The sequence below is a fragment of the Panthera pardus genome, unplaced genomic scaffold, assembly GCF_024362965.1.
Source record: "Panthera pardus isolate Hobbes unplaced genomic scaffold, ASM2436296v1 HiC_scaffold_27, whole genome shotgun sequence".
NCBI lineage: Eukaryota > Metazoa > Chordata > Mammalia > Carnivora > Felidae > Panthera > Panthera pardus.
In genome coordinates, this window is record NW_026526843.1 from 32,554,342 (window position 1) to 32,577,615 (window position 23,274).

Here is a 23,274-nt window from a genome sequence, read left to right on the forward strand (position 1 = left end):
CGGTGATTAGAGAACATTGTTATGATACCAAAAATCGACATTTGTTGTGCTTTGTTTTACGGACCCTTCTACGGGTTTGCTGCTCTTTGTTGGTGGCGGTGCGTTACTTACTTACTGGCATTTCTAAACTAATTCTGTAAAATCCGTATTCTTCATCGTGTGCAACCACTGACGTCTCTGGTTAGCTGGGGCAACTCATCCTTGGACGATGGTTTCATTAAGCATTTAAAGCACTAAACCTCCTAGTATTTGCCAGGGACTCCGTGCCCACGTTGAAAAACAAGAGCAAACTCTCAATCAGGCAGCTTTGAATTCTGCTTCAGCTTTTCCTTCCTGCTTAGGCAGAACCTCAAGATCGGCCAAAGTCGAAAGCTTAAGGGCTTCTCATGTCTTTCCTGAGCATGTGCACAGCTGCAGGCAGCCTTGGGCATGCGCGCAGCCTTCTACATTTCCAGGATTGTGTCAAAGCTTTTCAAAGCCCCTATCAATCTGGTTCCCCAGCTTTCCTTTTTAAACCTTATGGTTAGTCTATTGTTTGCCTCCACTGTTATCCACAACCTCAGGCAGCTGCAAAGTTAATTACTTCCCTGTAATTGGTTTCAGCAATTACCCTGAGGAAAAGGCTTCTCACACAAGGGTTAGCAGCAGATCAGGTCAAGTAAAGATAGTTCTTACAACTGGGGTTATCCATGGAAATGTCAGACAAGTCAAAGAAGAGCAATTTGCCGAAAGGGGGGTTTTGAAGAGTTCCATCCCCATTCTGACTCCTCAATGGCTGTCAGGCTGTTGGTTTTCACCAGGATATGGGCTTTGGGATTTCAAAGCTAATGATGAAGATCGGGCGAGGGGCATAAGAATAGGGCATGTGGGGGCGCCTGGGGGGCTCAGTCGGTTGGGCATCCCGACATCACGGTCTCGAGGTTCGTGAGTTCGAGCCCCGCGTCAAGGTCTGTGCTGACAGCTCAGAGCCTGGAGCCTGCTTCGGATTCTGTGTCTCCCTCTCTCTCTACCCCTCCCCCGCTCACGGTCTGTCTCTCTCTGTCTCTCAATAAATAAGTGTTAAGAAAAAATTTTTAAAAAGAATAGGGCATTTTAATATGCCATAGGAACAGGATATTAAAGTGTAATGCATTCCCAGAACGTGCACATATCATTAAGTGTACACCCCAATAATTTTCACAAACGGAACATTTCCGTGGAACTAGCCCCCAGATCAAGAATCATAGCAATTCTACATGTGGCCCATTCCATTCCTGTTCCCTCTGAGTCACTGTCCCCCTACCAATGTTAACTACCATTCTGACATCTAACACCATAGTTGATGGTGCTTCGTATTAGTAGAATCATACACTATATACTTTTCCGTATCTTGTTTCTTTCACCCAACATTCTGTTCGTTAAGTTCACACCTATTGCTGTATGTACCTATTGCCAAACTTTCCCAAAAACCGTTGCACAAATGTATGCTCTCGGGAGAAAGATATGAGAGTTCCACTTGCTCCAAATTCCTGACAAAACTTTTTTCGATCTTTTTCATCTTACCCATTCTGCGGGGTGTGTAATGATATACAATATCATTTCATGTGCATTTTCCAATGGCTAATAAACTTGAGGAAACTTTCATTCATTTCTGACCAGTTAGCTACATTGTATTGTGAAATGCTTGTTTAAAGTGTTATGTACATTTTTTTTCTTTTTAAGGTATTTACTTAAATTCCAGTTGCTGGGGCGCCTGGGTGGCTCAGTTGGTGGAGCGTCGGACTTCGGTTCAGGTCACGATCTCACAGTTCCTGAGTTCGAGCCCCACATCTGCTCTCAGTGCAGAGCCTGCTTTGGATCCTCTGTCCCCCTCTCCCTCTGCCCCTCCCCTGCTCCTGCACTCTCTCTCAAAAATAACTTTACAAAGCACTTAAATTCCAATTGGTTAGCATATGTACATTTTAAATTTGAGTTGAATGTCATTATCCTTTCTCTTGAGTGAGAGAGAGAGAAAAATAGCACATGCAGGGGAGGGGCAGAGGGAGAGGGACAGAGAGAGAATCTCAAGTAGGCTCCGTGCCCAGGGCAGAGCTGGTAGAAGGTCTTGATCTCACAACCGTGAGATCATGACCTGAGCTTAAATCAAGAGCCGGTAGAACAACCAACTGAGCCACTCAGGTTCCTGAATGCCATTATTCTTATTTATTTCCAGTTCTTTATATACTCTGAATACAAATACTTTTAATAAAAATACATAAATCATAAAATCTTACATGGGGCACCTGGGTGGCTGTCAGATAAGCATCAGACTCTTTGATTTTGACTCGGGTCATGATCTCATGGTTGGTTCCTGAGACCAAGCCTGGGTCAAAGCTCTGTGCTAATAGTGCAGAACCTGCTTGGGATCCTCTTTCTCTCTGCCCCTCCCCTGCTCACACGTGTTCTCTGTGTCTCTCTCTCAAAATAAACTTACAAAACTAATTTTAAAAAATTGTAAAATATTGCAAAAATTGTCTCTCACATGGGCTCCTTTTCTCACCCTTTCAATTATGTTTTTTTGATGAAAAAATCTTCCCAGTTAACATAAAACCCAATCTGTTGTCTTTTTTTTTTTTCATCTACAGTCCATAAGAAATCTTTGAAAACTCCAAGGTCACAAGAGACTTATGCATTCTTCTACAGAAAATTATGTTATAACTTCTCACTATCAAATCTGAAACCTATCTGCAATTGACATTTGATACTTATGTATGATGTAAGGTAGAAATCAAAATACATCATTTCCATATGGACATCCAGTTGGTCTAGTAAATCTGTTGAAAGATGGAAATTTTTGAGTATTTTTAAAAGACATTTCCTGATGCACACAGGTGCAAAAATCCTCAAAAAAACATTAGCAAACCGCATTCAACAATACATGCAAAGGATTATATACCATCAAGTGGGATTGAGTCCAGGGATGCGAGAATGGCTCAATATTCACAAAAGGAAATATACAAATCATCAGATCATCTCAATAGATACAGAAAAAGCCTTTGACAAAATTCAACATCCATTTATTGATTAAAAACTCAACAAAGCGGGTGTAGAAGGGAACATACCTTCTATGACAAGCCCACACCTAATATACTCAGTATATTAAAGTGAAAAGGTGAAAGCTTTTCTTCTAAGATCAGGAACAAGACGAGAATCCCCTCTTTTATTCAACATAGTACCGGAAGTTCTAGCCACAGCAATTAGGCGAGAAAAGGAAATAAAAGGCCTCCCGATTGAAAAGAAAGAAGTAAAACTGTCACTATTTGCAGATGATATGATACTATATATAGACAACCCTAAAGACTCCACCAAAAAATTTTTATAGCTACCAAAAAAATTCAGTGAAGCTACAAGATTCTAAATTAATATACAATAATTGCTTGTGTCAACCATCCTTTGATGGCTGGAACTAAGCTGAGATACACCTGCCAAAGGGAGGGGTGATTGTGGCAGCACAAAGTGGCTCTTGTCCATTTCAGAGCAACTGTTTCAACGTTGTTTTACCCAGCATAATACAATTCCTTCCTTCCTTCCTTCCTTCCTTCCTTCCTTCCTTCCTTTTTTCTTCCTTTCTTTCTTTTTCTCTTTCTTTCTTTCTTTCTTCCTATTTATATTCAAGTTAACATATAGTGTCGTATTGGTTGGAGGAGTAGAATTTAGTGATTCCTAAATATACACCCAGTGCTCATGACAAGTGGCCTTTTTAAAGCCCATCACCCATTTAGCCCATCCCCACCCCCTCTCCAGCAAACCCTCAGTTTGTTCTCTGTATTTAAGAGCCTCTTAATGTTTGCCTCCCTCTGTTTTTTATCTTATTTTTCTTTCCCTTCCTCTATGTTAATCTGTTGTGTTTCTCAAATTCCACGGAAGAGTGAAATCATATGTTTGTCTTTCTTTGACTGACTTATTTCACTTAGCATAACACACTCCTGCTCCATCCACGTTATTGCAAATGTCAAGATTTCATTCTTTTTTGATCACTGAGTAGTACTATTCCATTGTATCTATATCCCACATCTTCTTTATCCATTCATCCATCAATGGACATGTGGGCTCTTTCCATACTTTGGCTGTTGTCGATAGTGCTGCTATCAACATGGGGGTGCATGTGCCCCTTCAAAACAGCACACCTGTATCCCTTGGATAAATACCTAGTAGTGCAATTTTTGGGTCATAGGGTGGTTCTATTTTTAATTTTTTCTGGAAACTCCATACTGTTTTCCAGAGTGGCTGCACCAGTTTGCATTCTCTAGGGTAATACAATTTCTTAACTGCTTTCTGGCCTTTTCATAACGGTATTTTGGTTCATGTGTCGTTGTTAAGTTGAGGTCTCTATAAGGAAACAGGTGAAAAAATGTCTTATTTCCCCATCTTGCTGGTGTCACCATCATGTCGGTGTTTTTATTAGTCTATATTAAAGGTATGATTAATTTAGGGAGAAATAACATCATTTTGAGTGTTTTTTTATGTTCTAAAATTAGAGAATGCCTTTCAATTTACTCAATAATTATTCTTTTGTGGTCATCGCCAATACTTTACAGTTATCTTATAAAGTTCATGCATTCTTGTTAAATTAATTCTTAGGCATTCAATTTTTGTTATCATTGTCTTTATTATAAATAATATTTGTTTTCCATTATGTTTTAGCCGGTTGTCTGTTTTACTTTATCAGAAGTTTATTGACTTTTGCATATTGATTCATTGTTCAGCCACCTTACTCAGTTCTTTAATCTTGAGTTATTAAATTTTGGCAATTTCCAAGCACTCGGGTTTTTTCCTTTTTTTTTTTTTTCAGAGAAATCTGAGCAGCATTATGAACATTGGAACTCAAGCTTTCCTAAAATTATTAAGTTTTTCAATAAGAATATTTAACATCTATTCTTTCAGCAAATGTCAAGGATATAATATAGTATTTTTAAATTTTAAGTGTTTATTTTAATTCCAGTTAGTTAACGTACAGTGTAATATCAGTTTCAGGGGTACAATATAGTAATTCATCACTTTCAGACATCACCCTATGCTCGTCACAAGTGCACTCCTTAATCTCCGTCACCTTTTTCGCCCATTGCCCCGCCCCCTCTCCTCTGGTAAACCATCAGTTTGTTCTCTATAATTAAGAATCTGTTGGGGTGACCGGGCACCAGAGTTGGTTGGGCCTCTGGCTCTTGATTTTGGCTCAGGTCATGATCTCACGGTTCGCAGGATTGAGCCCCTCATTGTCAAGGCTCTGTGCTAGCCGTGTGGAGCCTGCTTGGGATTCTCTCTCTCTCCCTCTCTCTGCGCTTCCCCGTGCTCTCTCTCTCTCTCAAACTAGATACATAAAAACTTAAAAAAGAGAGAATCTGGGGGCGCCTGGGTGGCTCGGTCGGTTAAGCGGCCGATTTCGGCTCAGGTCACGATCTCACGGTCCGTGAGTTCGAGCCCCGCGTCGGGCTCTGTGCTGACGGCTCAGAGCCTGGGGCCTGTTTCAGATTCTGTGTCTCCCTCTCTCTGACCCTCCCCTGTTCATGCTCTGTCTCTCCCTGTCTCAAAAATAAATAAAAATGTTAAAAAAAATTTTAAAAAAAAAGAGAGAGAATTTGTTTCTTGCTTCCTCTCTCTTATTTTTTTTTGTCTTTGCTTGTTCTTTCCTTTATTAAATTCCACATAGGCATGAAATGATGTGATATTTGTCTTTCTCTCACTGACTTATTCCACTTAGCATTATACTTTCTATCTCCATCCATGTCATTGCAAATGGCAAGATTTCATTCTTTTTATGGCTGAATAATGTTCCATTGTGTATATAGATTACATTTTCTTTATCCATTCATCAATTGATAGACACTTGGCCTGCTTCCATACCTCGGCTATTGTAAATAATGCTGCTACAAACATAGGGGTGCATGTATCCCTTTGAATTAGTGTTCTGTTCTTGTATGCTTTGGGCAAATACCCAGTGGTGTGATTGCTGGGTCATAAGGTAGTTCTCTTCTTTTTCTTTTTAAATATTTATTCATTTTTGAGAGAGCGTAATCAGGGGAGGGGCAGCGAGAGTGGGGCAGAGGATCCCAAGCGGGCCCTTTGCTGACAGGCTGACAGCAGCAGGCCCGATGTGGGGCTCAAACTCACAAATGGTGAGATCACGACCTGAGCTGAAGTCAGACATTCACCTGACTGAGCCACCCAGGCGCCCGGAGGTAGTTCTGTTCTTAGCTTTTGAGGACCCTCCATACTGTTTTCCAGAGCGGCTGCACCAGTTTGCATTCCCACGAGCAGTGCAGGCAGGTTCCTTTTCCTCCACGTCCTCGCCAACACCTCTTGTTTCTTGTGTTGTTGATTTTAGCCATTCCCACAGGTGTGAGATGATGTTTCATTCTAGTTTTGATTTGCATTTCCTCGGTGATAAGTAATTATGAGCCTCTTTTCATGGGACTATTGGCCACCCATATGTCTTCTTTGGAAAAATGTTTTTTCATGCCTTCTGCCCTCTTTTTAACTGGATCTTTCATTTTTGGAGTATTGGGTTTTAGAAGTTCTTTATATATTTTGGATGCTAACTCTTTAGCATCTAATGTGTCATTTGCAAATATCTTCTCCCATTCCACAGGTTGTCCTTTAGTTTTGCTGATTGTTTTCCTTAAGTGTACAGAAGCTTTTTATTTTGATGTTGTCCCACTATTTTATTTTTGCTTTTGTTTCCCTTGCCTTGGGAGATATATCTAGAACATTGCTATAGCCGATGTCAAAGAGGGGACTACCTATGTTCTCTTCTAGCAATTTTATGGTTTCAGGCTTCACATCAAGGTCTTCAATATAATATAGTATTATTAACTATAGTCACCATGCTATAGATTGGATCCCTAGAACTTATTCATCTTTTATTTGAAAGTTTGTACCCTTTGACCAATATATGCCCCTTTCCCCCACTCCCCTGCCCTTGGCAATCACCATTCTTCTCTGTTTCTATGAGTTTGACTTTTTTTAGATTCCACATTTAAGTAGATCATACAGTATTTGTCTTTCTCTGTCTGGCTTATTTCACTTAACATTACGAGTGTTAATTAATTTGATTGTGGAAACCATTTCACAAACGTATACATATATCAAATCATCATGTTATGCATGTTAAGTATACACAATTTTATCTTCAGTTATGAAAAAGCAGGGAGAAGAAAACACACCAAAGCTAATGAGTATGCCCATTTATTTTTTTCTATGTTCTCTATCGTTTCCTTAGGATGTTGGTTCTCAGTTTTTGTTGAATTTAGTTCCTCCTTTTCATGCCATTTTTTCTCCCTCAAATGTTTAGTCACCTCTTAATTGTCTGTTTATATTCATAGATGCAACTCTAAATTAAATTAAAGTAATTGCTAGAGTGCATTTCCTGAGGCTAACTGAGAACCCTTGTCCCCTTGTTCTATTAATACAAATTTCAATTGTAGGAGCCTGCATTCTGATAGTTGTGATGTAGAGAAGCAAAGGTTTATATGCATCTGGCAGCCTTTCCCAAGGAGTGTAAAAGTAGTTTATTTTCTACGTGAGGGATTCCCATCCACTTGGAACTTAAGCATTACCTAGAGTAACCCTTCTTCTCTGAAATCGATGCTTATTCTGAGAGTTTTTCGCGTCTCAATGTCCTTTTTAAAGAACTGTACTCAGGGCGTTAGCCTCTAAGCGAATATCTGAATCATTCCTTCTAACAGCCAAGACTGGCACAGGTGTTCTACTCTAAAATTAACTTCATTGACCCATTATCCATGACCTCTTTCTCCAGCCTGAACTTCCTTTGATCTTGGGGATAGTTGGAGTTCTGAAGATCATCAACTTTTGTCTGCCGACTTACCTACTGCTTTGGGGTGGCTGGATGTGGACCTACAATGCACTACATCACTTCCCTATTTCCAGTCAATTTATACCTTCCAAATACCCCCTCTCTATTGGTAACGCATCTCCTGGGTTTGCAGGGGCAATAGATTTTATTTTTGTATTCCACTTGTCATTGCACTGAGATATTGGAATAAATAGTCTACAAATGGATGGGTTCAAGGAATACTCTGGAACTGGAAATCTTTTCACGTACCTCGCCATGTGCTCATCATCAGAAGACTTTGGAAAACAGACTTATGGCCAATGTGGATCTCAATAGAAACAGATTTTGAGATCTTCCACAAATCAATTAAATGTATTTTAGTCAAGAATGAGGTAAAAAAATTGTTTGTTTGTTTTTTTTCCCCATGGTGGGGATCACCAAAAGGTGGTTAAGGAATATTTGTTAAAAGCGGTGGCCACTCATGTTGGTTGAAGAAGAACACATAAACTTATAAGATAGGGTAAGCCAAAGTTAGGAGCAGATAAATTGGAGAAAAGCTTTAAATTTTTATGCTTTGAACATGCACTTTCCTGAACTTCTGGTCTAAATATAAATTCATATATAGTTTGTGGTGGTCATTGTGGCAAATTATTCCAAGAAGAAGAAGAAGCAGCAGCTGAAGAACTGATTCCTTTGGCATAGCAATTTCGTTCTTAGAAACGTATGATAAAAAACTAAACAAGGAATATGTAAAAATTTAACTACAAGTATGTCAACCATAGTATTATTTATTAAAGTAAAGATATTAGAAAGAATATGGATTTAATGATTAGCTATTTATTTTGTTTTTTCCTTTATCTTTAATAAACTTCTATTTTTATAGTAGTTTTATATTCACAGCAAAATTAAAGCAGAACATACAGAGAGTTCCTGGATTAGAAACAATGCTGTTTAGAATGCCACGAAGATAGGCAAGATATTCTATAAGTCCATGGATGGTAGTTTGGGCAGAAGCATTTTATGCAGAGAAGGAAAGTCCATATCCACAGTGTCTACACCAGTAAGAACAAAACACCACCAATTCCATCATGGAAGCAGTCCAATATAATCAATCTGCCACCAGATAACTGGCCAGTACCAGGGAATGATGCCATATCAAGATTCCTCATTGGTTTCTGCTGGTGGCAGATTAAGTACTCAGCAATGACCTTAGCCATGTTGTCTTTGGTGAGTGAAAGTCCATGTTGCTAAGCCTGTGAATAACCTTCATCCCTGCCACCATGGCTACTTTGCTCATGAGCTCACTGGGCAATGTCAGAAGTGGCTAAGGAAAGAGGTTGACTGATATCCACAGAAAGGGTTATCCTTCGATTATTAAAATTCTCCTCTGCGGAGTTCATCCTTTGGTGGGCATTCTATATGGGACACAAATATTTTCACATTTTCTGTGTATTCAGAGCGTTCTATCCACATATCGCTTTCCCAAATTTCCTTGTCACCAATTTGCCAGTCATGTTCCTTCCAAGTTCCTGACCATTCAACTAAACCATTGGCCACAGGCAATCAGTCGGTAGACAATGACACATCTGGTCATTTCTCCTTCTAAGCGAAGTGAACAACCAAGTGTACTGCTTGAAGTTCTTCCCCGTGGGAGGATTTCCCTTCACCACTACCCTTCAGGAATGTTCCAGAGAGGGGTTGCAGTGCTACCGCTGTCCACTCTGGGGAGTTGCCTGCAACTTGTGCAGAACCATCTGTAAATCAGGCCCAAATCTTCTGTTCCTCTGTCAACTGCTCGAAGGGAACTCCCCATGATGCCACAGGTGCAGGCTGGAAGAGAGAAGGTTGTGCAAAAGGAATGTGGGCCAATGACATTTGGACCACTTGTTCATGTAACCGACCTGCACCTTCAGGCCCTGCTTGGGTCCAATCACGGATATAACAATCCTATCTGGTGATGGAATACTGCTACAGACATTCAACTTGATGGCTTAGTGAGTCAGCTAGCACTGAGTTCATGGTGGGCAGCTCAGGTCATATGTTTGATCCCTACTGAGGCCCAAATAGCAGGCCTGGGGCTGTTCTCAAAAGGGGCAAAGGTACATGTAGAGACTGGCAGGGCTTTGCTCCCAGATCCTAACGGCCTGTGCTGCCCTATAGATTCTTCCGGATCATACGACTGATGCGGCAGAGCGGCTTGTATAGCAGCCTGGAGTGACTGCAGAGCCTTCTCTTCTTCTAAGGCCTTGTTCAAAACTAGCAGCTCTCCGGGTCACTCAGTAAGCGGGCCAGAGCAGCATACCCATCTAAGAAATACGTTGCCTCCAAAATCCAATGAGGCTTACTAGAAATTGGGCCTCTTTTTTGATCGTAGGAGGGGTCACATGCAACAACTTACCTAGAAATGTCACCGGAGGACAAGGCCCCTGAGCTGTGGTTGGGTTTCTGTATCATGCTCTGACGTGCACAAGTTTTATAAGTCTCGAGAAGTTGCTCCTTCTAAATGACTAGGTCCCATCAGCATAATGTCGCCAGTGTGATGGATCGATGTTATATCTTGTGGAATGAGAAGGCAATTAGGATTCTCATGAATTAATTACGAGAGGGTGGAGAGTTGATCTACCCCTGAGGCAGGACGGCCCTACCTGCTGAAAGCAAACTGTTTCTGGTGCCCTTTACTAAAAGATAGACAAAAAAGTACTTTCCAGATTAATGGTTGCATACCAGATACTAGGGGATGTGTGAATTTGCTCAAGGAATAAAACCACGTCTGGCTTGGGCAATTGCTTGGATAATCTACAGTTATTCTATGAAATCCATCTGTCTTCTGTGCAGACCAAACATGTTGAAATCCATACGTCTTCTGTGCAAATACGTGAGTTGAATGGGGACATGCTGGGGTCACCGTCCCTGCTTCTTTCAAGCCCTTGATTGTGCAATCCCTCCAAGAATGCAGTATCGTTTTTAGTTTACTATTTTCCTAAGCAGCGGTGGTTCTAGTGCCTTCCACTTGGCCTCTGCCACCATAATAGCCCTCACCCCATAGGTCAAGGAACCAATGTGAAGGATCGGTCAGCTGCTGAGCTTATCTATTCAAACTATGCATTCTGGGGCTGGAGGTCTAACCACAGGACGGATCTGGTGACCCACTGGGCCCACTGTAAGATAGACCGGAGCTAAAACTCCATTCATCACCTGACTTCCACGAGGCCCTACACTCTCTGATGGACCCCAGTCACTTTTGGGGTCCTGTGAAACTAATTTCAGTTTAGAGCCAAAGTCTAGTAGTTTGATTATTTCATTTTCCCCAGTGCCCAGTCACCCTGGTAAAAGACCACGGGTACTGTTAGGGAAGGCTGGGAGAGAGATTAACCGTATAAATTTTTAGTACGAGGCTGAGATCCTCCCTCAAGGGACATGGCCTCGCCTTCATTCTGAGTCTGTAAACTGACTCAAAACTAGGAATTAATAGGGGGCCATGACCCTTTGTTTTTATGATTCAGGTTAGACATTTGTTCACTTGAATTCGAACTTTCCCGCTTATGAGCGTTAAGAATTTCGTAAGCTGCTTACCTATTACGCTTCCAGTAACATGGTGATCAACTAGCCAACGCCACAGGTCTGTGCCAGTCAGACCATTTTGCTGCTTTGACTCTGCCCATCCATGTATGGCAACTATACCCACCTTGTCTTGGGTGGTTCAGTACTGCCGCTTGCCCCCTGCAACCCCAGAACCTGCATACGACCTTTGCGCTTAGGTTTCCCAGTTTAAAAATGCAATTCCCACTGTAAATTCGGGCCCGATGAGAAGAATGAACAGAGTTCTTCAAGACTTCCAAGGCTGCCCTTAATTGGGAAAGGTGTGCCTTCTGGACCCTCCCAGGGTGGGCGAGTAGGTCTAAAATGGCAAATCCACTTTGGGGTGCCTGGGTGGCTCAGTGAGTTAAGCGTCCAACTCTTGATTTCAGCTCAGGTCATGATCTCGCAGTTCGTGAGTTTGAGCCCCGCATCGGGCTCTGTGCTGATAGCTCGGAGCCTGGAGCCTGCTTCGGATTCTGCGTCTCCCTCTCTCTCTGCCCTCCCCCTGCCCAAGCTGTCTCTAAAATGAGTAAATGTCCATTAAAAGTTGTTTTTAATAAAATAAAATAACAAATCTATTTTAAAATTCCAATTTCCCTAAGCCTTGGAATCCTTTCCTCTACATTAAACCAAGGCAACTCCAGCATCTCTAATGCACTCACTTTCGTCTACCTTTTGGCCCATGTTTCAACCAACCAACCAACCAAACCGTTAGAGCCTCTTCTAACTAACTCCCCGAGCTGCAACATCAAATCCAGAATCTGATTAGTGAGCAAATATCAACACATTTGGCCTGATCCAACTTCATGCTTCTTCCACCGCTATCCCACATCTTTCGTACCTACTCGCACACATTTTCCCCAGGTTTCTGTCTGTGTAAGTGAGAAAACTCAAGCGGTACTTTTGGAGTGCAGCGTACCTCCTCACGGGTCAAACTTTGTGCCACCCAGGCGCCCCTAGGCTCTTGTTCTTTCTTAATGCCCTCGCTTTAACCACAGACACCAGGTGAGGCTGGGAGTTCAACTTGCATCGTAATTCGGCCAGTTGCAGAAAGAGATTCTGCATCTGATTTTCCACGATCTCAACCCTGAGGCTGCAGGAGGTAATAATTCCCTTCAAGGAATGCACAAAAGCTGGCAAGTGATTGACTGCAGCACTTGAACTGGAAATTCAAATCCCTGAGCTCATCCGTTTCTTTCCCCACTTGGTCCAGCAACGTTAGGAGCAACCAGTCAATCTCTTTACTGCTATCAATAGTCATTTAAAACTAATCCGATTGGAGAGCCAATTCCAGAAACCCCAGGACCAATCCAGAAAACTCATCCTTAACATGCCGCTCCTCTAGAACCACTCTCAGTACCAAAATCTCTATTAGTCTGCTGGGCCTGCCATAATGAAATATTATACACTTGGTGGCTTTAACGACAGACATTTATTTTCTCTTTGTTCTGGAAGCTGTAAGGCCAAGATTAGGGTACCGGTATGGTTGAGTTCTTTTTTTGTTTTTAAGTTTATTTTGAGAGAGAGTGTGTGCGCAAGTGGGGACAGGGCAGAGAGAGAGAGGCAGAGAGTGAGAATCCCAAGAAAGCTCCACACCACCGGTGAGGAGCCTGATGCGGGCTTTGAACCCATAAACCGCACGATCATGACCTGAGCTGAAGTCAGACGTGTAACCAAATGAGCCACTGAAGCACCCCTAATTCTGATGAGAGCTCTCTTCCTGGCTTGTAGACAGCTGTCTTTCCACTGTGTATTCACATAACTTTTTCATGTGGAGAAAGAAAGAGGTATCTACCTCTTCTTATAAGGCAACATATAAGTCCCATTGGATCAGGACTCCATCCTTATGACGTCATTTAACCTTAATTATTTTCTAAAAGTTCCATCTCGGGGTGCCTGGGTGGCTCAGTCGGTTGAGCGCCGACTTTGGCTCAGGTCACGATCTCGCGGTCCGTGAGTTCGAGCCCCGCATCGGGCCCCTGTGCTGACAGCTCAGAGCCCGGAGCCTGTTTCAGATTCTGTGTCTCCCTCTCTCTGACCCTCCCCCATTCATGCTCTGTCTCTCTCTGTCTCAAAAATAAATAAACGTTAAAAAAATAAATAAATAAATAAAAGCTCCATCTCCAAATACAATCACATTTCATTTCAACGTATGAATTTGGGGAGACACAAATCAGTACATACAAGAGATGTTAACATACCCAGTGAGACCATTTCAAATTATTACCCACAAATATTTCAAGTTGTTCAGACCTCAAGAAACGCTGCTGATTTTTTTGTTATGAGAATGATCGCCTCAGTGGTAATGAATGCAGAGTAAGCAGGGATCCATTATTCAAAGAGAAGGCTAGAACTGGAAATTTGGGAATTTGGCAACGGCCTGGTGGTTCCAACTTTTCAGGCAAACGGATCTATATCAACTGCATCTCATACATATTGGCACATTGAGCTTGGGGATTTGGGGGAAGAAGCAATTGGCCAAAAGGCCTTTTGAAAAAAAGGAAATTAAGTACGAGACTCTTTTCTCTAAGTTCAAAGTTATGCACTGAGATGTCACTTACTAGTGTCATCAATCAAGAAGCAACGTCAGCCTTACTACCCGTTCCCTCTCCAAGTAAAACCTTGGTTTGTGAGCCTAATTCATTCCAGAAACATGACTGTAATTCAAAGCACTTGTATATCAAAGAGAATTTCAAAAACCATTAGCTCAGTTGTGATCATGCGATGTTCAGCGTCCCGTCCCACTCACATTGTAAGACCTCGCTCGTTCATCAAGTTAAAATTTATTAGAAACGTTTGTTCATCTTGCAGGACACCCTCAGAACAAGTTACTCGCAATCCAAGGTTTGTTTTCACTGAGAAGGAATTTGAACTGTGATCCAGTTGCCCAGAAGAGCTGCATCTAAGAAAGGAGAAGACTGGAACCTGGGACTGGTTCCATGTCCCTTCTACTAGATTTCTGCTGATCCCTCCTCCATGATGCCAAAACTAATAAAAATGTATTCGAGACCTGTCTACCTTGCCTACTGTGGCATGCACTGGGTGTAGGTGGGCGTACCACTGGGAAAACGGGCTTCCTTTTACTTTCTCTTACACTGTCTCAGATGGCTTGCGCATAGATCACTTAGAAACTCCTTGAAGTGGACGGAAATCTGCACCAGACTACCCCACCATCTTGGTACATCTTGTGGAACATGAGAACAATTCAGTAGCAACAACTGCAGAAATTGGACCAGTGGTCTCGTCAGAGTTTCCAGTATTCTCCCCCACGAAGCAATAGTAACCAGGTGTAATCTCTTGGATTGCTTAAAGCTCTGAGGAGTTGGGACTTATCATAAGGAAAAGAGGATCTAACAAGAGGAGAAAGAACATTTTCTAGTAAAACAAATGGGGACTTGGGATCAGAGTGTTTTAAATATTAAAAGAAAGTATCACCTGGGGGGTGGGAGGGAGGGGAGGGTGGGGGATGGGTAGTGAGGAGGGCACCTTTTGGGATGAGCACTGGGTGTTGTATGGAAAGCAATTTGACAATAAATTTGATATTAAAAAAAAACTAAATTCAATTTTATTTTATATAACAAATTTCCACTTATTTTATAAAATTCCACCCATTAGTGAACATGTACTTTCTATATGCAAGTCTTTGAAAAAAAATGTAGTTTTATAATTATTATTAATTATATATATATATTCCAACAATAAATAAATAAATAAATAAATAAATAAAAGAAAGCATCACAGGGTGGTGAAGCCTATATCCAATAGATAATAGATGAAAAGAGAAAGAAATATGGATGAGGATAAAGAGATCAAAAAATTGTATACATATATATAGTATATATAGAGATATTTACATGTCTATATCTATAGCTCTATCTATAATCTTACCCCATGCTACTAACAGTGATTATCTCCATAGCTAATTTTTATCTATATAGTTAAAATGTTCAACAATGGAAAAATATTAATTACTAATAACAAACACATAATTAGAAGAAACATATTAGTAAGAAACACAAAATTATTTCTAATTTTAAAAAGCATTTTCTTGGGGCACCTGGGTGGCTACGTCAGTTAAACATCCGACTTCGGCTCAGGTCAGGATCTCATAGCTCGTGGGTTCAAGCCCCGTGTCGGGCTCTGTGCTGACAGCTCAGAGCCTGGAGCCTGCTTCGGATTCTGGGTCTCCTTCTCTCTCTGCCCCTCCCCTGCTTGCACTCTGTCTCTCTCTCAAAAATTAAAATAATAAAAAAATTTAAAAAACTTTTTTTAAAGAATTCTCTCATCCCAGAAGAATGTTCTTTCTGAGGATGTTAACTCTTTATAGGTATGTTTATGCAAGAGAACCTGAATGTCCAGAAGGCTAGTCAACTCAGGTATATGCCTGGTCTTTGTCCGGGCAAGTGATTAGTTTTAGTGACAGCATACGAATTTCTGTTATTTTATGTGAGTCATTATTGCTGATATAGTTTATCTAGGAATTAACAAATAATTAAGTACCACATTTCCTTCATTATCTCAGCTTTTTCTGACTTCAGTTAACACATGTGGTTAATTCAGCTTGTCAAGTTTGGATTTTTCCCTTGTTGATGTGTGAGGCCACCAAACAGTTTCCTGCTCTCAGGTCCCCGGGACGGGGGGTGGGGGGGTGGGGGGAGGGAGGAGGGGGAAGAAGACAAATCAAAATAGAATGTGCTTTCCTTCAGAATGTCTCTCATTTAGATACACACCTCAAACGATCAGAAAAAAAGGGGATTTTTCCAAGACATTTGATTTGGGAGATCTAATTTGGCAATATAAAATGCAGAAGTAATTAATACTGCCCTTTCAATGATAAAAATGCATATTCCTTCTAGAAATTTCCCTGGTAACCCCATATAATCACATTTCACGGAGCTGAAGTTGTTTTGTTGCTCAAAACAAATGTTTGCGGTGTCTGTCTTGTTTTGTGTATGGGGTAGAGGGGACAGCAAGGGTAGTGGTTACTTCAGGGTAATTCTGTACAGCATGGAGCCCAAGAAAAGGGCAGTGGAGAAAAAAGGAGAAAGCCTCATTCATCTGCCTGCTCTCCTTTTCTCCATAGGTGCATATATACCATCTGACCGGAGTTCTTGTATTGCTATGGTCAGAGATGTGCAAGCAATGAGGTATGGAGGGAAGGTTCAAGGACGGTGCAAGACCATCTCTGGAATATCAGATCGGTAGCTTAGGATGCATATTTAAACTACTAAATACTGCTGTCGGGATGGCTCAGATCATCTGTCAGGGCCAAATTTAAAGATTAGTAGGGACTCATTTGTGCCTCAGTGTCCTCATTTGGGGTTTGGGGGAGGTTTGTGTGTATGTGTTTAAAGTTTATTTATTCACCTTGAGGGGGGTGGGGGTGTGGCAGAGAGAGAGAATCCCAAGCAGGCACTGCACTGTCGACACAGAGCCCGATGCGGGGCCCGAACCCACGAACCTTGAGATCATGACCCGAGCCAAAGACGGATGCTCAACCGACTGAGCCACCCAGATGCCCCTGTGTGTGTGTGTGTGTGCGTATTTTTTTTGAGAGGGAGAGAGAAAACAAATGTGGGAGCAGGAGAGGGGTCGAGGGAGAGGCACAGACAGAATCCCAAGCAGGTTCCATGCTCAGCCCAGAACCCAATTCGGAGCTTGATCCCACGACCATGAGATCATGACCTGAGATGAAATCAAGAGTCGGATGCTTAACCACCTCAGCCACCCAGGCGCCCCTCAGTGTCCTCATTTGTAAAATGAGAATAAGTAAGTCATTGTGGAAATAAAATGGGATAATTCATATAAAATACGTGTAATAGTATACCGCATATAATGTTCACCTAATAGTAGCTATTGTTGATATAATTACGTGGCTGTTGGACATTGCACGGGTGATGTGAATCAAGGAGGGGCCGTAGAAAAAGGAAGGAGATTAGGTAATGCCTGGAAATACGGCCAAAATGAGAAGAATAGCTTCATTCGCTGAGAAGCTTACCTGAAATTTACATTTTCAAAGGGAAAAGAGGATATTTATACCTTTGTACATTGCTGCAGTCGGAGATCGCATGTTCATGCACCACCTTTTCAGCTGACATTTGTTCTTAGTCTCAGGAAAGAGCACTGTAGTCCAAGCCTCAGAGAACTACTTACAGCTCAATACTGGCCTCCTATGGCAGTGGAAGCCAGAATTAAAATCCCAAGAACAAGAGAAACAATTCTCTTCGTTAACGGAGCTCCCGGGGGTGGGGGAGTGCATTGTCATTAGTGTAATAAATGTTATTGTGGTAAAGGAATTGACATGAGCTGAATGATCAAAGCTGAGTGGGTGTTCATCAATTGAATGAGAGACCCTGGGGGTGGGAATGATGGGAGGGGTGTTCAGGACCACAGAGTTGTGTGAACAAAAGCAGAGAGGCAGGAAACAACATTAGGCCTTAAAAAAACAGGAAGTCCCTTTGTGACGCTTGAACATAGAGTGTGAGAGAGACGGCAGAGAGAGAAAAAGCCAAGAGAGGCTGGGAAGGACCAGATCCCTTATGGTCTTGACTACAGACAATCTGGACTTTCTTTTCCTAATTAATAAGAAATTACGGTTGAAGAGTCGAGAGAGAGAGAGAGAGAGACTTAGAAGAGTGCATGAAGAAGGACTGGTGAGGACTGAAACTATAAAGTATCAGTAGGGATTGCAAGGAGGATACGGGTACAACAGAAGGTTAAGATTCCATACTTGGAAGTAGTCAAAATTAAAAAAAGTGGGACACCTGGGTGGCTCAGTTGGTTAAGCGTCTGACTCTTGATTTTGGCTCAGGTCACCATCTCACAGTTCGTGAGTTCGAGCCCCATGTTGGGCTGCACGCTGACAGCATGGGAGCCTGCTTGGGATTTTTCTCTCCCTCCCTCCCTCTCTCTGCCCCTCACCCCCCCCAAAAGAAATAAACTTTAAAAAGTAAATACATTAAAAAATTAAAAATTAAAAAAAAAAGTAGGTACACATGATCTCCCAATTCAAGATTTTATTTATATGCAATGTTTTACAAAATTATTTAGGATATGAAGTCAGAGTTGGTTACACATTTAGCTATTTGTTTCATTGATAATAATAGAGTACACGAAATTAGGAATTTCCCAGAAAGTGGGGTGAGAGAATTCTTTAATCTATAGCCCTGGAACGAGGCAGAAACACTAAGTCCTTGCGACTTTTATTTCTACCTCAGAGGTCAGCATGGGTCTAGGAAGGTCCTAGGTAACCTGGTATAATATGGGGCTGGTGCAGAATGAAATGTCTAACTTCTAAAATTAGGACTCATACTCTACGTAAACTCTAGGTACTCCTGACAGGAGTGCTAATAGTGTGGAAAAAGAGATCTATGGACCAGCGATTGATTTAAGAGAGTGCCACAGAATCCTATAAAATCTGGAAGAAACAGAATCCACCGGTACAAGTTAAGACTGCCCATGGTCTCTACTTTCAAAGACACATTACACTGCCCTGACAGGTAGGGGTTTTCGTGTGACACCAAAGTTGTCATTTGCTGGACCTCTTTGTCTCCTTGGGTATCAAAACTCCATCCTGGCATAAATTTTTCCTAGCCAGTTAAAGGTTTATTACAAATTAAAGAGTTAAAGAAGCCACGCAGATATTTTGGGAAGCAACCCAGAACGAAAGCATCAATAATAAAAGTCAAGTCAACTTCCTATATATCAAAGCACCAAAAGGTCAAGGATGTAAAAAGTGACCTTTACATTTTACAACACTACACGGTGTTTAGTTATTGTTTTCAAAAAATTACCGGAGAACATAGAAATCTTCAAACAATAGTTAAAATGGATAGAAAGTTTTTTAAAAAGTGTTTATTCAGAGGTTAGTGCACACTCAAATATTTGTTAATCTCAAATCTAGATCATTTCTACGTTATTATACATTTTGTTTCCTATAACTGTAAAAATAAGATAAATGTAGGAGTACAGGTGATCTAATCTATATTCCTAGCCCTACTCAATATGTAGCTATATCTTAAATATAAACCTACGCTCAAGTAAAATGTAAAAGGTGATTACTTATAATATTTTTTAAAGTTGAAGGCATTTGCCTAGAGCCTGAATAATTCAGTACCAATCTACTGCAGTATACTTCACTTAGAAATGCTCCTGTTTCAAGCTTGTAAATAATGCAAGGAGTTAAAAAACTGCCCTTGGTTCAAGAGGGAAGCCTGATGAAAAGTGGACATAAAAAAAACAATAAAAAAAAAAACCAAAAATACTTCATCATTCGTCAAGGAGAAATCTGAAACCCCAAATCACCATTCACGATTTGTTATTAATGATAACTTGAGATAAATCCTCAGTTACTGCTAGGTTACGGATCTGTCTTCCCAATGACAGCCTTGTGCCCATAGACTGCAGGAAAGGGGCAATTCCTGAAAGTCGCTGGATCAAACTTCCAGCTACGTTTGGTTTCCTGTTCTGGAACAGTGAGACCAGATTCCATCAAGGGCAAAACTTATCATGTCACTCAAGCCATCCAAAAGATAGTTCCAGGGAACCTCAAACCAAGTGGCCGTGCTGTTACCCTGCGTTCCACTCGCACGCTTAGGACACAAAGGTCTCCATTTCTCTAAGGGAACTGCTTTTTCGGCACGACACGCTCTCTCGCTTGCCTTGGAGGCAAGTAATTGGAACCCTAAACACCCGGCGGAGCTTCTGCTGGAACCGGTTACCAACAAAACAATACAAAAAGGGATTAATGCAGCTGTTGGTGAATCCCAGGAGGATGGCAAAAGGAAGTACCAGGTCAATGACTGCTATAACTTCACAGCTATTAATGACACCCATCCAGGCCAGAGCGTCCAGGAAGGTCAGAACATGGAAGGGAAGCCAACAGATGATGAATGCCAGAACGACAGCAGCCGCCATCTTTAGGACTTGGTCACGCGTTATTCTGTTCTTCCCATAGCTGTTGGCCTTCAGTAAGTGTTTTCGGATTCCGAAATAGCACGTTGCTATGAATATCAAAGGGATAATAAAACCGAGGATATTTTTCATTAAGGCAATGCCAGCTGACCATTGGGCATATTTCTCGGGCGGGAAAGCCATAATGCAAGCATTCACTCCTAAATACTCAATGGTTCGGACGTCTCGGAAATAAAATGTTGGCAGCGAGGACACACAGGCCATACACCAGACCAGGGGAACTATGTAAGACGCTTGCCAGGGGTTCCTTCTTTGAGACAGAAAGGGATAGATAACAGATTGGTACCTATCGACACTCATGCAGGTGATGAAAAAAATGCTCGCAAACATGTTCAGGGTCAGGAAGGAGCCAAAAACTTTGCACATGACGGGGCCGAAGAGCCAGTCATATCTGTAAGAATAATAGGTTGCCCAGAGAGGCAGAGTAGCCAAGAGCAATAAGTCAGCCACAGCCAGGTTGAAGATGTAAATGCTGGACACCTTTTTAGGGCCCTTTTGACAACAAAACAGTGTAACCACAATAGTATTGACAAGAAATCCAATCGCAAAAATGATATAGTAGAGAACAGGGATTGCGTCTAAATGCTTATCTGACGGTTTATGCGAGCAGTTGAAGGTAGACTGGTTGCCAACGATGTCCACGAGTCCGAAGTGAAGACTGTTGGTAATGTTTTTGCTGATGGCGGCGAGGGTGAAGTTGCCCTTCATACTGAAAGGTCAGCAGCTCCTAATTCTTATGCCTCCTGTGAAGATAAAAAAAAAAAAATGGAACTCTCAGAACACATACAGAGTTTAGGACGTCCTTAAGTCTTTAGCATTTTGAAAGTTTCTTGAAAGCAAAAAAGAAGGTGGGTGATTACAGAAAGCATTGGGAACCACAACCACACCTTGGGAAATAAGAATGGATTTTGCTTCTTGAAGAAGAAAAGAGGATTTCCTCAACAGTACCAAGCAGTTAAGACATTTCAGCATCAGGGGCCGAACATTCTGAACAAAACTCTATTTTGCCCATCCTTTCTATCATATTTTTAAGAAGCTTAAGGGAAATCCATAGTTCAAAAGGTTAGCCGGGAAAGAAATATGGGAAACGAATAAAGAAGGCCTCAAGAAATAAGAAAAGTTAATATTTCAAAACACTTGAGCACATATCTCAGTCTGTATACTTTCTAGAAACCACACTGCTGCCTGCTATTGCATAGAGAAATGCCTTGTTCAAGTAACTAATTATGTACAAATCATTACAGCTATGGAAAATGTAAGTAACATAAGCTATGGAAAAAATAAGTAAGTGTACAAAAGACTGAAAACGAGAATATGCAAAAGGAACATATTGAGATGGGGGGTTGTGGTTGGTTTTTCCTAATGAAAAATAATTCCTTTGCTTCCACTTTTCCATTGTTTTCACAATAATAGTATCATTAAGAGGAAATTATGGAATGTGCACCTATTTCGAACAGCCCCCATTCACATTTTAATAGAGACTATTCATTTTTCATATAGATATTTCATCTGTTTAAAAGGAAATCCATTTTCTTTTTCAATCAGGAAAAGAACAAGAAAAAAAAAAAATAGCCAAACCTGATTTAGGGTCAAGTAGAAACAGTTTCGATTGCTCAATGAAATAGGAATTGAACATCAATGATGAATCATGAGATAATTGTATCATTTTTCCTTTGCTACCATTTCAGTTTTAACACAACAAAATAATGACAATGCTACATGGCTCTCAAATGTTATAATCAACGCTCCGTGGTACCGGGTTGGTTTATTTTTTTTTTTAGGAGCACCGTTGCTTTAAAACAAAAGAAAATTAGCTGAAGATAAACACAGTAAAGGAAAGACTATTACTTTTGATAGTTCCAAAATACATATAAACTACTCAAAGAAAAACGTAATCACCAAAGAATCTCCTAGTAAACAGCAAAGTTCTCATTTTTGTCTAAAGCTCATTCTCTCATCATCTGGACCTAACAAAGTAACGTGAAAGAATCTAAAATAAACCCACTTGAAGACTTACTGGTTGTTGGAGTTTAAAATTTAGTTATCATAAATCAGCTTGCCTAGTTCCTAAGTGCACCCCTGTAAGAGAAACAGTAGTTTAATAACTTAAGAGTTTTGCAAAATACAGTGTTAAAATACAGGAAAAAGGGAAAGTTCATCCACAAAAAAATATTTTCATTTAATGTATGTTCTACTTTCCAAGTACAGTATATAGAAATTGTGCAGACCTACCTTAAAAATTCAGGCTGAAGAATGCTTTGAATTCTGTGCTTTTTCGTTCCCTTAGACTCGGGGACGTAATAGCACCAGATCTCTGGTTTCCTTCTTATATGTTCGGTCTGTCCACTGGGAGCCTTCAACCTACATAATTCTAGGGCTGACTTATGAACACTTGCCAGCTTTCCAGAGAGGGTTTTTTTTTTTTTTTTGGCTGCAAAACATTAATCTGAAATTCTCACTGTCTCCAATCATAACAGCTCATTCAAATAAATCTCAAATAAAAAAAATGAAGTTTCCACAAATGTGTTAGAGAATTTTGAAATCAGGGACTCACTTGAAAAGAAGAATATAATGATTTGCAGAATTTTCTCTTTCTTTCTCCCTGATACTGGCATTCTAGGACGAGTTGAGGAGTGGAGAAGAGGGAAAGCAGTGAAGGCTGTAAAAGATTTTTACCTCTGTTCAGTAAAGAACGGTAACACCTTTACTCGAGCCTAAACTTGAGAACATTTCTCCCTTGCTTTAAGCAATTTTTGTTGGCTGTTTGCTAGAGAGGTGCTGATAGGAGGGATAGCATGTTTTTTCTTTTTGTTGGGAGTGGGGGGTTGACCAGCCTTACAATGAGTCCCACAGCAGCAAGAGTGACAAAAGAAAAAAGATAAGAACAGATGACGATAGTGACAACACCGACAATA

The 23,274-nt window shown here is 41.0% G+C and overlaps 1 protein-coding gene across 2 annotated transcripts; it reads right to left on the reverse strand.

The window, feature by feature from the left end:
• Nucleotides 1-19,609: 19,609 nt before the first annotated feature.
• Nucleotides 19,610-22,697, reverse strand: AGTR2 (angiotensin II receptor type 2). 2 transcript variants are annotated; one of them, XM_019421921.2, is made up of 3 exons: nt 22,592-22,671; nt 22,377-22,438; nt 19,610-21,102 (listed from the first exon to the last, which is right to left on the reverse strand). In XM_019421921.2, the coding sequence occupies exon 3, from the start codon at nt 21,065-21,067 to the stop codon at nt 19,979-19,981; it is 1,089 nt and encodes a 362-aa protein (XP_019277466.1). In that variant the 5' UTR covers nt 21,068-21,102; nt 22,377-22,438; nt 22,592-22,671; the 3' UTR covers nt 19,610-19,978. The 2 variants fall into 2 exon arrangements, with proteins under 2 accessions (XP_019277466.1, XP_019277465.1); XM_019421920.2 differs by lacking the exon at nt 22,377-22,438 and having other exon boundaries at nt 22,592-22,697.
• Nucleotides 22,698-23,274: the final 577 nt, after the last annotated feature.